Source organism: Haliotis rubra, unplaced genomic scaffold (genome assembly GCF_003918875.1).
Source record: "Haliotis rubra isolate DU_JTF1 unplaced genomic scaffold, ASM391887v1 Scf110, whole genome shotgun sequence".
NCBI classification, from domain to species: Eukaryota; Metazoa; Mollusca; class Gastropoda; order Lepetellida; family Haliotidae; genus Haliotis; species Haliotis rubra.
Window position 1 is genome coordinate 593714 of NW_025765004.1, and position 15849 is coordinate 609562.

A 15849-nucleotide genomic window follows, 5' to 3' on the forward strand; every position below is an offset into this window, starting at 1 on the left:
CGGTTGTATCAAACACTTATTAGCGTATCATTATCTAATGACGTCCTAATGTAAATATTTTCATTAAATCCGGGAATTCCCCTAATATTTTCCCACAATTCCGCGCTGTAAACATGTAAGTGTTACTCTCCGTCGTCTGTCAAAATGGCATCTTTGGGGCTAAACCTCGGAACAAAAACAAACATTTCGACTGCTGTGAAGAAACACGTCTAAATAATTCTGAACGTCGCCGATAAACCTAGAATCGGTTGGGATGTTTTGGAATATACATTTAACACCTAACGCCGAAGCGAGCTTTCATATTGGATAGTGTTTACAAAATCAAGTTTCGCTAAGGCCAGTCATAGGACGCCTATTACATCATGTATATTTCATATTCAGTTGTGACAAATGCATCGCTGAATTCCTCATACATTTTAGAATCAAATTCCAAATGGTCTTTGTCACTATAACAAAGTGTCTAAGAAAAAGCGAAACATATTGGCTGTGAAAGCGGGGACGTTGTGCTCATTACACAGCTTGCTAGAAATATAAACAAAGCAAAAATAAATACTGTGCAGCATTTTCTCAATTTTTTAGACATCAGTTCGTCTATTCAGAGCATGCATGAGCTCAATATTTTTAGAATATGCACGGAAAGAGTATCGTGAGCAAGAACTAGAAAACTTAAAACAGATACAATACTGAAATTTCATATATTCACACGAAAGTTCTGTGCAGCGTGTCGCCATCGCGAGACGCAACATCATGGAGAACGACATAGGCAATTATCGGCATTTCTGACGTTTTCAATGAAAACAATAAAACAAACAACCATAATGGAGATAGTCAGAATGTTTCCGATTACTTACATCATACATTTATGGACAAAGGTATCCTCGCCAAAATCGTGGGCACCCATATCCACGAAGCCGCCATTTCATGAGAAATCGGTCATCGGTAGCGATGTCATACATCAACATTGTTGGACGAATGTGGCAATTTCTTTGAGGTGAAGGTCGGTTGAATAAGAGTAAACACAATCACACTGTCCCTGCGGATTACACTTGTATTATTAATGTATACTTTCTATATCGTTCACATATGGTTTCATGAAACTAATTTCATTATCAACATTTAGTATTTTAAACCTAAGTAAAACTGACATAATAAATTAAAATGATTTATTTATTCCATGAAATATATATGCACACGTTTTTAAAGGATATGTCTTGTTCATTGAATTTGTTTATGTTGTGTTATAGACAAAACAATGGCGTATAATCATTGGCCAGGTGCTGCGTTTTGTCACAAATGTTTTGAGTATCATTGTTTTCGATAATTCTGTGAACAAAACATCACGAATATATTGTGTCCTTATTCACAGCAAATTCTCGCCAAGTGATCTGAGTTACAATGACTTAGTATTAAGCATACCGGAGTGAGGCCCCTTATCTTTATAAGCGTGTGACCTTTATGTAGCCAATTGGCGTCATAGGGGAAAATCCATTTTCAACACATATTGCGAGTCACTTTTAAGATTGAGCCGTATAACGTTATACATAAGCACACAAACTAATTTAATACATACCTATGTCATTCAGGTATCAGGTAGAATTTTGTTAGCTCACACTTTCCGTAAAGATGCCAAATTGAAAATATAGTAGCACAGTACTTTTATCAGTGCACGCGATAAACAGCAGAGAAATTTACTGTTTTTAGCGAAAAAACAAAATTAGGCGTAACATTTAGCAATGTCTACTTTTCAAACTGAGTTTATACCATGAGATAGTACATTGAATACTCTACATTTCTGTGTAATTTTATAGCTGTAGGTAGATCCAGTGCGGCGCAAACAAAATTCTGGCGCAATGTTCACTTTTCCAGGACGTTTAATGATGCTCTAATGATACCCCACGACCTTCATTAAGTTAATGACGCACTAATGACAACAGAGCATCATTAAAACGTTAGTACAACAGAATTTAATGATACATTAGTTAATGGACGTTTAATGGCACGTTAATGCTTCATTAAAGTTTGATACAACCGGGTCCAGGACTCTAAGGACCAGATGCTCATCAAATCAGTCCAGACCATGAATTTGATGGTCACGCAGTTCACGCAGACATCAAGCTTTAAAAGCAGATTCTGAGGCATCCAGAAGGCAAAGGATAAGAAGTACTCCGGAAGCCTTATGGTAAATCAAAAGACCAATCTTCCCATGTCCAGGGCAGAGGAAATTAGGTGAAGGGGCCTTACTGGTGAAGGGGTGCACTTGGGCAATTGAGAACTTCCACTCCCAATTGTCCAAGTGGCAGAAAGCACAGTAGAAGGAAGACTACAGACGTATTGGCCAAACTGGGACCTCCTGGAAGACAATTCATCCCAAACACCTTAAGGAATTGATATACCATTCCGGTGTTTGTGACTCCACTGCTCACACTCTACCGTCTGCAGATACACTACGCAGAAACCCTACTACCCAAGCTGACAGAAGCGATAGATTCACTTCTATCCAAAGATGCAATAGAAGTTATACCTCAAGAGGCAGACGACAAGACACAAAGACTTTCAGGCAAGCTTAGATCAAAGAGGTGCCTACCTGCATATGCCAATCAACACAGGGTCCAGCGATTCCTGTTCAACCATCAGCAGTACCAGTGGAGAGTTCTTCTGTTTGGCATTTCCACAGCCATGTCATTAATCATTCATGTCACCAAGCCCATTGTGAACCTTCTACTTAACACCAACACCCTAGCACTTCAACAAGCCACTATGCTCAAACAGCTACTAACTTCACTCTACAACTGTTGTCCCAACTGAGGTAGAGTATCAATGACCAGAAATCGGACCTTCAACAAACACAGGATCTCAAGTACCTTGGGATAAGGTTTTTCACTTGCCCAGAACTTGATTCAAGTCCCAGTAGTTTGTTGGCTAAAGACAAAACAAGCCCTGACAACTGCTCTGTACAAACAGATAACTGTCAATCAATGACAAGTGCTTTTAGGCCTACTTACTTCAGCCCAAGCAGATTGCAACTACGACCCATCCAGAGGTTTCTAAACCCACTACTGGGCCAACAGGACTTCACACCCCAACTACCACCTCACCTACTACAGTATCTCTAATGGTGGATGATAAAATCTTGAACAAGACAACCTTCAACCTGCACTATACGTAGATGCGTTTATAAAGTGTTGGAGTGCAAACCTCGAAACAGAGGTAACCTCAGGGCTATGCTTGCCAGAAGGGAAGCTATTTCACTGGGAGTTCAAGGTGATCATCTGAGCCATCAATCACTGGGCCCCTCGACTGTCCAATCAGTCATTGATGGTCAGGACAGACAACTGGACAGTATCTGTTGACATCAATCTACAAGGCACAACAAAGTCACCTACCATATTGAAGCTAACTTTTCAATTACATCGCCTCACAGACAGCCTAAATCTGTGGATGAAGGCAAGACACACATCAGGAGCCAAAGACGAGAGCTGTCTCCAGCAGAATGGAAACTTCATCCAGCAGCATTCCAACTGGTGGTAAAATAACAAGGTGCCCATCAGTAGACATGTTAGCCACATGAATCAACAATCAGATAAGCGCCATCTCTCCAGTTCCAGAACCCACAAAGCTACACCATCCCAGGCATAGTCGCGTTTGGCTCAAAAGCGGACCGATGAAGTGCAATCTAACTCGAAAACTAATAAAAATATAATACTCACTGAAATGCTGATCATAATCAAAACATCAGACCAGCTCTGTTATTCTTTTTCATAGAGATCGTCCTTGGGGTACATATATGCATTTTCTGCGCTGAAAATGTCCTGTGACAGTTGTATCAATGTTTTACTAAAAATATTGTACAATAAATAAAATCTTTTTTATCTATTATACGGCCCCCACCCCGTGGAGTTACCTCCCGCTACGCATGCGCTAAGCACCTACGCCCGTATCATCATTCCTTCTGCTGTCACTCCACAGTAAAGATGTGTAGAGTACCTACCTGAATCCCTTGTCTACGATAAAGAATAATGTCTGAGACTCCACCACCTGTATGTATGGTCTTTATTTGTCCTTGAACGGAACAGCTAAGACTTTTGCGGTTGGTTTTCTCATAATTGTGACTTTGTATTAAATTTTTTATGCTCGCTTTCCTGTGGTTTACGCACGTGTTGCTTTGCCATGGCGGGAAGTTTAGCGTGCCACGTGGTTGTCATATTGCGTTTTAACCAAGTATTTCTTCCCGTGGTCGCATTCACGTAATTTTCAATGTTTTGTACGTGTATATTTATGCTGCTGGCTCCGCTGTTAGCTACATGCTTGCGTGTTTGCTTTCAGACGTTTTCTGGATGTTCTGTCAGCGGACAGAGCATTCCTAGAGCTGACCAGCACGACAAGTGCTTAAGTTGTCTGGAGAAAGTCTGCCATAATCCCGACGTTTGTGAGCTGTGCATAGGCTTCTCCCCCCGGGCCCAGAAAAGGAGGGCCGCGGATTTTCTCTTTTATAGAGAACTGAGAGAGGCGGGAGGGGAACTGACCCAGGAGGTCCCCCCGTCTAAAGTAAAAAAGGCTAAAGCCGGCAAAAAAGCTAAGTCGCATAAGGTGCCTACTCCTTCACACAGTGGTTTTGACATGTCCGTAATAACACAGCTTTTTCAGCAGCACATGGACTCCGTGAAGTCCCTTGTTCATGAGTCGGTTGGAGGTCTCCAGCAGGAGTTCCTCGCCCACTCTGAGCAAGCGACGGAGAGTCCGGGGGTGGGATTGCCGAGCCCTTGGGCTGGAGGCGTCTGTAGATCCATTGCCTCTGGCTTCGGGTCCAGACGCCTCGGCTACCCCAGAGGGGGAGGGTTCGCTCCCAGTCCCCCTCTCGGTGTTGGCGCAGGGTCCGTTGAGGATTCCTGGAGTTCTGGTCCCTGCGCCGCCCCGCCCCATGAGAGCGGAGGAACCAGTTCTGCCTGGTATTCCTCCCGCGTCTTGGGACCGGGGTTCGAGTGTGGTGTCGGGTGCTGAAGCGGGGAGTTCCTTTGGCTCTTCCCTTCCCTCTGTGTCTGGTGCTAGGCCTCCCACCGGGTCGGGGTTCGGGTCCTCTTCGCGAGGAGACCCAGCCTCTGACTCGGGCTCGGGTGCCGAGTCCATGGACGTTGGGGAGGTCGAGGAGCCAGAGGGCGCTTTCCGTTTCTCGACGGCTCTGCGGGAGGTACGGCAACGTATTGCTGAGTTTATCCCCCAGGCCGCAGTACCTACCAGCTGCTCGGACTCGTCTGAGTTCCGCCTGCCGGGCGAGGCGTTTGCCCCTAGGCAACCCTCGCAGACGCTGCTCCGCATCTTGCCGTCCCTGGTGCAGGACGTGGTGGATCCCCTCATGGTTGGGACACGCCTCTGGTTCGACTTGCCCAAACTTGTCAAGAGGTACCAGCTGGGGGACGATTCCCTGTTCTTTGTACCAGTGGTCGACGAGTGTGTTTACTTCAGTAGCCCTGGGGGGGAGGCTCGGCTTTCTCCGGTGCAGCCCCGGTTGCCAGGCAAGGGCGTTTAGTGCCACCGTTTGCCCTTGTGAGCGCTCCCCTGCGGCAGGCTTACCGGACCATATGAGGAGGTCTATCGGAATGCCATGCAGCAGGTGCGGGTGGTCATCCACGAGGCCTACCTCTCCTCTATTCAGAGGTCTGCCCTGGAGGCTGAGGGGAACGCTGGGGACTTCTCCCCGCATGTCGTTCTCTTACGCCAACTATCCAAAGTTCAGGCCCACCTAGCGCGACTCCTTGCGGTCTACGGTGATGTGCGCAGTCATGGGGATGGGCAAGCTGTGGCTGTCGACGTCTCGCTACTCGGCAGCTACACAGCAGACCTTGCTGGCCCTTCCCTTCCGTCTGGGAGCGACGTTGTTTCCTGGGGCTCAGCAGGTCATACGGTCATGCTAAGGCCTTGTTGGAGCATACGCTCCGGGGTGCAGCCAACACCTGAGTCTGCCGGTCAGTTCATCTACTCGGGACCACTCATGCTCTCTTACCAAACATCCCAGTGGGGGACCGCCTCTCTCTATTCCTGCCGGAGTGGGAGAAGGCTACAAGCAACACTTGGGTGCTTTCCACCGTCAGTGTCGGCCATCTACCACTGTGGAAGCGAGGCCCCGCCAGAATTCACTGGCATACGTCTCACTCCCGTGCCGTCATGTCAGGTCAGGGCGGGTATACTGCGCGACGAGGTTCAGGCTTTGCCGGACAAGTCCGCAATAGAGTGCATACCACCGGGCGAGGAATAGGCGGGATTTTATTCCATGTACTTCCTCGTTCCAAAGAAAGACGGCGGGTTCTGTCCCATTCTCAACCTCAAGGGGTTGAATTGCATGCTAGAGGTTCCATCCTTCAAGATGGAGACACTTCGCTCGGTGATCTCCTCTGTTCAGCCCGGCGATTGGCTTACGTCGATTAATCTAAAGGATGCGTATCTACATGTGCCTATTCATCCATCGTTCAAGCAGTACCTCCGGTTCTCTTATGACGGGATGAATTACCAATTCACGGTGCTCCCCTTCGGCATATCCACTGCCCCCAGGGTGTTCACCAAGCTCATGTTAGTGCCAGCTACCCTCGCTCGATCGCAAGGAAGGCGTTGTTACCCTTACCTCGACGACTGGTTGCTCAGCGCGCTAACTCAGCCAGCGAGCCTAGATTCTACTCACACAGTGATAGACATTCTAGTTCGACTGGGGTGGATCATCAACCTCAAGAAATCCGACCTGGTACCCACCCAGGACTTGGTTTTTCTCAGGGCGCAGTTCCAAACTCACAAGGATCTTGTCTCCTTGTCGCCCAACTGGGTCACCAGAGTACGGGAGATGGTGTCTTCGTTCCTCTCCCAGCCCCAGGCACCAGCGCGGACTTTGCTCCGTCTACTGGGCCATATGGCGGCGACTATCTCTGTAGTGTGGCAGGCGCGGTTGAGGATGCACCCTATACAGCAAGCTTTGGCGAGTCTGTGGGCTCACTCGGAGGACCTGGAGCGGAGTCTCACAGTCCCCGGGTGGTTGTCTCCTCACCTTCAGTGGTGGACCAATGTCGGGAATCTCTTCAAGGGGATCCCTTTGGAACTCCCGACGCCAGCTCTTACAGTTCAAACCGATGCCTCCGTCACGGGCTGGGGGGTTGTTCTGGGCAGTCTGTCTGTGTCCGGACTCTGGTCCGAAGCCCAAGCCCGCCTTCACATCAACGTGTTGGAACTGAGAGCTGTGCGGTTGGTTTTCGAGCGCTTCCGGGAGCATGTTCAGGGCCAGGTGGTTCGTCTTCAGTTGGACAACCGTACGGCCATGACGTACATCCTGAAGCAAGGCGGCACGGTGTCCCTAGAGCTCCTTTGGGAGACGTGGGAATTTCTATTCTGGTGCGACCAGTGCGACTGTCAGGTGCTTCCTGTTTATCTCCCGGGACTGGAGAACGTGCGAGCAGACGCTCTCTCTCGCCGGATCCTGGCCCCGCACGAGTGGATGCTTGACCGTCAGATATTCGGAGTTATCTCCCAGTTGTACGGATCGTTCCAGGTGGATCTGTTTGCGTCCGGCGGGACGATTCAGATACCCGTGTTCTGCTCTCGAATACCGGACCAGAGGGCGTTAGCTTCTTCTGCTCCTAGCACCGCTATGGCCGTCACAGAGCTGGTTTCCGGTAATTCTCAGGTTTCTGGCTCAGCCTCCTGTTCTATTACCTTTGCGACCGGACATTCTCACTCAGAACGGCGCGCCATACCCCAATCCAAGGATTCAGTGGGTGGCTTGGCCTCTGTCAGGTCGAGCCTCGAAGCACGCGGAATTCCTGCAGCAGTTGCAGACACAATTCTGGCTTCGAGGCGGGATTCAACAAACGTTCAGTATGAGGATAGGTGGTCCTGCTATGCGCGCTGGTGTTCAGATATGGGGATTGCAGATCACTTTTCTGCGGAGTTAGTCCGAGTATTGAGGTTTTGCAAGCTCGTTTGGAAGAAGGCCTGGCGGCTTCGACCATTCGTGGCTACTCCAACGCTATTTCCACTTTTCACACCCCTGTCGATGGTGCTCTTCTGGGGCAGCACCCTCTCATGCAGCACTTTTTAGCTGGCGTGGAACGGGTTCGACCTGCTGTCAGGCGAACTAGCCCACCGTGGGATTTGTCAATTGTGCTAGATTGGCTGTCCAGTCCTACGTTCTCACGTCTATCGGCTATTTCCATTCAGTTGTTAACATGGAAGGCTGTATTTCTGGTGGCGGTAACATCTGGGCGCGTAGGGTCGGCGACTTACATGCTATGTCGGCAGACCCGGCGCTGACTGTGTTCCATCCAGATCGTGTCAGTATTCGCCTCCCGGATACTTACCGCCCGAGGGTCGATCACGCTTTCCATGTGAGAGCTCCTATCAAACTTCCTACTCTTACCCAGCCTTCCACATCGGGGACCTCTCCTACGAGCACTCACCCGTTGGATGTCCGAAAGACTCTCAAGGTCTATATCAAACGAACACAGGGGATCCGTACGGGTACCCATCTGTTCTGCTGTTACGGTGGAGGGAAGGCTGGGGTGCCGGCGAGCAAACAGACCCTGTCTCGCTGGCTTGTTTCGGTCATTTGTGCTGCTTATCAGGCTAAGGGCAAGCCTCCCCCCTGAGGGGTTGAAGGCTCACTCGGTCAGGTCAGTAGCCACGTCAAAAGCTTTTGCATCGGCACTACCCATTGAAGAGATATGCTCTGCTGCTATTTGGAGCCGGCCTAGCACTTTTATCAGGCACTATCAGCTCGATACACATTCACATGATCATGCGCGCTTTGGCTGTTCTGTTCTCTCCAGTGGACAGTGTCCTGCCACCCTGACCGAGTGAGTCTTGGTTATCTGGTTTAGTTGACGCTGCTTTCAATTGTGTTTTATTGATATGTCCGCTGTTGTGTGATCTAACTTTCATTTCTGTACGGAGATTATGGTCGGTTGTGAGTTGGTTTTTCCCCCCTACAGTGCTCTCTAATAGACCATGAGGTGGGTGGGGTTGTTTACTTTCACACTTCATGCGATTTTGTTATGCTTAACCTATGAGGTCGACTCTCAGTACCTTTCGTCCCTGTCGGTTACCCTCCCCTTTCGCGGAAGCTACGGGACACGTGACAGGTGAGTGTTGTGGCATCTGTTACATTATTCTTAACGATCGCTATTCTTGTGTACTTTGACAGAATTCCCTCCTCTCTGGCCTCCGGTCTTTGGGAGTCTGTGTTTATGCATATATGTACCCCAAGGACGATCTCTATGAAAAAGAATTAACCAAACCTGTAGAGGTTTTCAATTCTTTGAAGAGAGTCATCCTTGGGGTAGGGCCGCCTGCCTCCCCGCAATTCTGTTCACTGATTTATTCAGCAGAAGGAATGATGATACGGGCCTAGGTGCTTACTGGTTGGCTGCGCATGCGTAACGGGAGGTAACTCCATGGGGTGGGGGCCGTATAATAGATAAAAAAGATTTTATTTATTGTACAATATTTTTATTAAAATATTGATACAACTGTCACAGGACATTTTCAGTGCAGAAAATGCATATATGTACCCCAAGGACGACTCTCTTCAAAGAATTGAAAACCTCTACAGGTTTGGTTAAATTTTTTGCAGAATTTATGTCCTGAAAATAAAAAAGTTGTTTAACAAACTATCATTAAAATTTAGACACAGTTCACTATTTGTTACGAGGGAGGAGTGGAAAGAGAGGAACAGCCAGGTATACGTGAAGCACGTGCACAAGTGACGACAAAGCTATTGATTCATTTACCTGAGCTATACCGTTTCCATCCTTTCTCGCACAAATGGCTGTTCATCTCTTTGACTCCTTCTTCGTACCAAATATTGATCTGTGTAAATATTTTAATGATAGTTTGTTAAACAACTTTTTTTATTCTTAGGACATAAATTCTGCAAAAAACTCTGATGGTCTGATGTTTTCATTATGATCGGCGTTTCATTGAGTATTATATGCTTACCAGTTTTCAAGTTAGATTGCAATTCATTGGCCCGCTTTTGAGCCAAACCGATTACAGCAAAGTTCCCTTGCCACCTCAGAACCACGAAGCATCTCAATGGTTCAAGGCTGGGCACATATTTAGCAGCCATCAGTTCTGTCATCACCATGGCAAATGGCTCTAAACTCACCAACATGACTGAACTGATGGCATTATTGCATTCTTTCAGATGAAGTGTAAAGCCATTAGGAAATGAGATGAGATAACAATCAGTATCAGTCAGGATAAGCATATGGATCATATTATTGTAAATATTACAATGGGAGCAGTGGGGCGTGTTTGGGCAAATGGTACTAGAGAGGCCAAAAACTCAGTTTAAAGTTCATTTCAACTCAGCTGACGATCATGAGAGAAAGAGTACAAACTGTGAGTTAGGATAAGTATTATAACTATACAATTTTTTTCAATATGATGTTTTCATTAAAGAAAAACAGTTGATGACTCTGTCAACGCGTGGATATGCGTCGACTGGGGAATTAGCTCATGTTAAGATGAAGTGTGCGTTGATGAAGACGAAGGCATAGTTGAGTTCAAACGTCTTTAGTACATGAGAAACAAATACACAAGACATAAGTGAGGTGAGCTGAGTACCTGCTCAACCCAAGGGCGTTTCCAACGAGCAGCATTATCCCGCTTGTGGACGTCCCTACACATTCAGTCGGAATACCGGACTCGTACTCCTTCACAGTGTAGATGTGAGCATACTAAGTATATGTACAGTTTTTTACAACAATTGACAGGCGATGACTCAACAATTGACAGGTAGAAAAACAATAGCACACCCTTGACAAGTTGATGCGATGGCAGGCACGGCCAAGGGGGATGACCAATAAAGGTTATAAATGTCATATACAGTAATTGATTGCCTGACAAGTCAATGTACAATGCAGAAGTTATAAGGATTGCTTAGAATACAGATTAGCATCATATAAATAATTACAATAAAGTCTCACATGTCTTGAGTACATAGTTTTTACATTTTTGGATGATGGCTGTCCTGAATTAGTCCCTATAACAACTCTCTTCCTTTCCTTCACTCCTGATCAGCGTCAGTCCAGCCTCTTTTCTCTGTGTAAGGAAAACAATATGGATGTAATTATATATCGGTATACAGGTAAATTACAATATATGTATTTAATTCTAACCCACACTATCAGAGTAACGCACCTATTGGCCAGCACATACAGTGAGCAATCTAACCCACTTCAGCCACCATTACTTTGGTTAAGTGGAAGTTTGACAACTGGTAGTCAAGTTCACATACTTTGTGTACCCCTCTGACAAGTGTAAACTGGCATGACTCCCATCGCCAAAAGCTATGAATAACCTGTGCCTTTTAGAAAGTATTCAGATGTAATATATGATAGTTTGGGGATTACACTTTCTCAGATTCTAGTTCCTTCTTGTTGACGTTCTGTACTTGTAATGGTAATTAGGTGCCTGACACAGAGAGAATGGGTTCAAAGCCTGAATGTGTACTTTACTATGCAGGTATAATTCTTTGTATAACATAGGTTACATTTGACCTCTTTCTCGAATGCATTGTGTATTCAAAAAACATTTATGGCTCACTTTTCTCCAAGACTGTTTCTTGTGAAGTATCCATGGCTTCAAGTGTTTATGACCGATCCATGATGTCATCCGCGATGAAATCCATGTCTGTTTATGAGAAGATGAACTGCTTGTTGAGATTATCATGTATTATAACATGAAAATTTTATCATTTTGAAAGTCATTTAGAACATGCTCTGTGAATATTTCTTGGATAATGTCTTGGTTTTCTTTCTGTAAAATTTCTTGTTTTAAATCATGATTTCTGGAATTGTAATCATGGTAGGCTGATCTATACCATGGTGGTTGTTACTGCATTTATTTACCACAAAGCAAACAAGAAGTCAAGATTATAATTTGATTGCAGTTATTTGGCAGGAAGTTGATGCATCAGTACATCCTGAGATGTTGTCACTGTATCTGTTTCATGGACTAAATATTGTAAAAGCCCAATACAGGGCTACAGATAAGGGGCATACAGGCGTAATGTACGCCTCAAAATCAATTAAGTATGACATAATATAAGATCAAGAGTATCGTGTACGCACATAAATACCTTTGTACGTCTAACATTTAATTTCTGTGCGTATCGTGCAAATGGAAATATATTTCGGATAAATACTTGTCAACTTTCTTTTGCGAAACACGATTTGACACGAGGAAACCCCGACAGTAGGAATCCCTTGCGTTGCCATGCAACGATATGCGTCACTATTTTTCGATTGGCTAAAAACTACACTGTTCCTATTTATATCCAGTCAGACCTGACATTTCGCGCATCACAAGGTCGCTCAGTTATTTCTCACACGTCTTCAAATACAAAAACATGGTTGGAAATAGTGATCGATGACTCGTCCAGACAAACCACATCACCAACTCGCTCACACAAAAACATGTCAGTACTCCTCAAAATTCTCAGTACACCTCCACTTGCAATATGATGTGTAAGTACACTCGCACCCCCAAAAGTTATCTGGAGCCCTGCCAATACATCAAATCAGTTTTGGAACACAAGATTACATACAGTATTATGGCTGGCATTCTTAGACATTAGCTATGACTGAAACAAAGTCAAATATCTTATGTACTTACCGAACATGCTGAGCTTTACTGCTGCTTTGATGATGAACTTTTCATCAATGCATCTTTTGTATTTATCTTCAAGGTCCCAGTAGAATTCAGGATATCCCTTGATAAACATTGCAATCACCAATGGCTTCCCCTCGTACGGTACAACCACAGGAGAGCCAGACGCACCGTGTGCGAAGTGGGTTTTTAGAGGCAGAAGGTGAGGGTGGGCGAGGTCATTGTACCATTTACCATTGTGTGGTTTACCGTTGTACCAGTCGTCATGGAAACCCATCTTTTGCAGGTCTTGACGAGCCAGGCAGCATTCTTCTTTTGATACTTGAATTGTCAGACAGCTAATGTCTACTAGTTTTGTCCCATCTCCATCATAGCCTATTATGGTCACTTTGTGTGAATACGCCGAGATACAACCAAAAGGGTGAGAGGGTGACATCAGAGGCAAAGAAGGAGGCAGCCGATGTCCTTCAGGAACATCAAGTTCCAAAATAATCACATCAAGTTCCTCACTTTCAAACACAAAATCTTTGAAATGGAATTGTTGCTTGTCCAATTGTACGTAGGTGTTTTTATCTTTTAACTGCGTAACAATTGTTTCCTGAGCACCTGAAATGGGAATATAGACATTGCTACAAGTACATCAATAACTGGGAAGTGGCAGGTCCCAAGGACCACATGCTTGTTACAAGACATGGCTGGGGTGACATTAAGGTAGATTATGTGTACCGCAGTTGAACCATTGCTATCAACCACTGGTTTGTTTACATGTATTTGTTAAGAAACAGTTGAAGTATCAGTTTGATCATGGTGACACGACAACCTTGTGGTCCTTAACTCTTACAGGTACAGATAATACTGTGACGTAACAGTCCTTAACTCTTACAGGTACAGATAATACTGTGACGTAACAGTCCTTAACTCTTACAGATAATACTGTGACGTAACAGTCCTTAACTCTTGCAGGTACAGATAATACTGTGACGTAACAGTCCTTAACTCTTACAGGTACAGATAATACTGTGACGTAACAGTCCTTAACTCTTGCAGGTACAGATAATACTGTGACGTAACAGTCCTTAACTCTTGCAGGTACAGATAATACTGTGACGTAACAGTCCTTAACTCTTACAGATAATACTGTGATGTAACAGTCCTTAACTCTTGCAGGTACAGATAATACTGTGACGTAACAGTCCTTAACTCTTACAGGTACAGATAATACTGTGACGTAACAGTCCTTAACTCTTGCAGGTACAGATAATACTGTGACGTAACAGTCCTTAACTCTCACAGGTACAGATAATACTGTGACGTAACAGTCCTTAACTCTTGCAGGTACAGATAATACTGTGACGTAACAGTCCTTAACTCTTACAGGTACAGATAATACTGTGACGTAACAGTCCTTAACTCTTACAATGTAAAACACAACTTTGCAGATTCTGATACCTTTCGGTATGGACTTACCGAAACAAAGCGTCAAAAATGCAAATTCAACTTATAAAGTTGAAAAATAACGCGATGAAAAAAAACGCGTGAAATCGGAATTCAAACGTTTCACTAATTTTCCCCAGACTTTTCTGGGGAATACGGGTTTCAACAGCTGGACTGCGCTCATAGCACGTGCGCAGTGAAATAGGTTCGCGCAACTTGGAAGCGGGCTGTCTGGTGAATACTCGGTGAAGGCTTTGGTGTGAGCTATTTTCATAATGTTTTGTTGATATCTCACACAGGCGAGCTTTTATATGTTATGACAGTAAATAAACTGTTTATATAATTTCATTTGTCTATTTCACCACACGTTCTTCTTACCGAGTCACTTTCTCAGTTCGATGCACTTAAAAGCAATGTCATTATTTAGCGTTGACACAATTTCTAACTGTGATATAGATATGTCGCTGTCACAGACAAAACTCAATGTCTTGTTTTATTGACACCTGTGTGTCTGCCTGCCTGTCTGCTAATGACAATATTCAATACACAACTGCGATCACTGGCCACATGCAATTTGAACTTTACACCAATCAGGCTATACACCATAAACAAAACGCATTGATTTATGGCCCGAGTTCGGTCTCTGTCACATTATGTAATTACACAGACAGGCAGGTGTGATACTTGAACACATGACATGTTATGATGTCTGTTGATTGCAAAATGTTATACACAAAAAATGAGCATGTATTTACAAAACCCAACATCTCTATATATACACACACAATGAGCCGTGCAGACGGCATCTGCTAATGAACCAGCCGTTACACTTGAGTGCACACCCACCCGCTCTGACTGGGTTCGGTATCCCGGCTGCTTCGTTTCGAGGGAGGTAAACCCAAGTACAAAATATTGCACTTTTGATCTGCGATTATACGCTTATAATTTTGTTTATTTGTTTTTTCATGATCAGCAATGCATATTATATGTCATGAAGAAGTGATAATTGTGTTTTAATTATGTTTGATTTTTTGGTTGCATGTGACCTTTAACTCTTGCAGGTACAGATAATACTGTGATGTAACAGTCCTTAACTCTTGCAGGTACAGATAATACTGTGACGTAACAGTCCTTACTCTTACAGGTACAGATAATACTGTGACGTAACAGTCCTTAACTCTTGCAGGTACAGATAATACTGTGACGTAACAGTCCTTAACTCTTGCAGGTACAGATAATACTATGACGTAACAGCCCTTAACTCTTGCAGGTACAGATAATACTGTGACGTAACAGTCCTTAACTCTTACAGGTACAGATAATAATGTGACGTAACAGTCCTTAACTCTTACAGGTACAGATAATACTGTGACGTAACAGTCCTTAACTCTTGCAGGTACAGATAATACTGTGACGTAACAGTCCTTAACTCTTGCAGGTACAGATAATACTGTGACGTAACAGTCCTTAACTCTTACAGGTACAGATAATACTGTGACGTAACAGTCCTTAACTCTTACAGGTACAAATAATACTGTGACGTAACAGTCCTTAACTCTTACAGGTACAGATAATACTGTGACGTAACAGTCCTTAACTCTTGCAGGTACAGATAATACTGTGACGTAACAGTCCTTAACTCTTGCAGGTACAGATAATACTGTGATGTAACAGTCCTTAACTCTTGCAGGTACAGATAATACTGCGACGTAACAGTCCTTAACTCTTGCAGGTACAGATAATACTGTGACGTAACAGTCCTTAACTCTT

General features: G+C 44.6%; 2 protein-coding genes across 3 annotated transcripts in view; one reads left to right on the forward strand and one right to left on the reverse strand.

The window, feature by feature from the left end:
* The window catches only part of LOC124286454 (regulator of telomere elongation helicase 1-like), a 148641-nt gene that overhangs the window by 64184 nt on the left and 68608 nt on the right, over nucleotides 1–15849 (forward strand).
* Nucleotides 10533–15849, reverse strand: part of LOC124286061 — a 32136-nt gene continuing 26819 nt past the window's right edge. The window contains exons 3-5 of one of the 2 annotated variants that reach the window (XM_046722391.1): nucleotides 12652–13251; nucleotides 11581–11667; nucleotides 10533–11076 (exon numbers count right to left, since the gene is read on the reverse strand). In XM_046722391.1, the coding sequence (XP_046578347.1) occupies nucleotides 11627–11667; nucleotides 12652–13251 (641 nt within the window). In that variant the 3' untranslated portion in view covers nucleotides 10533–11076; nucleotides 11581–11626. The remainder of the gene's footprint in view (nucleotides 11077–11580; nucleotides 11668–12651; nucleotides 13252–15849) is intronic. The other variant, XM_046722383.1, reaches the window with a different exon arrangement.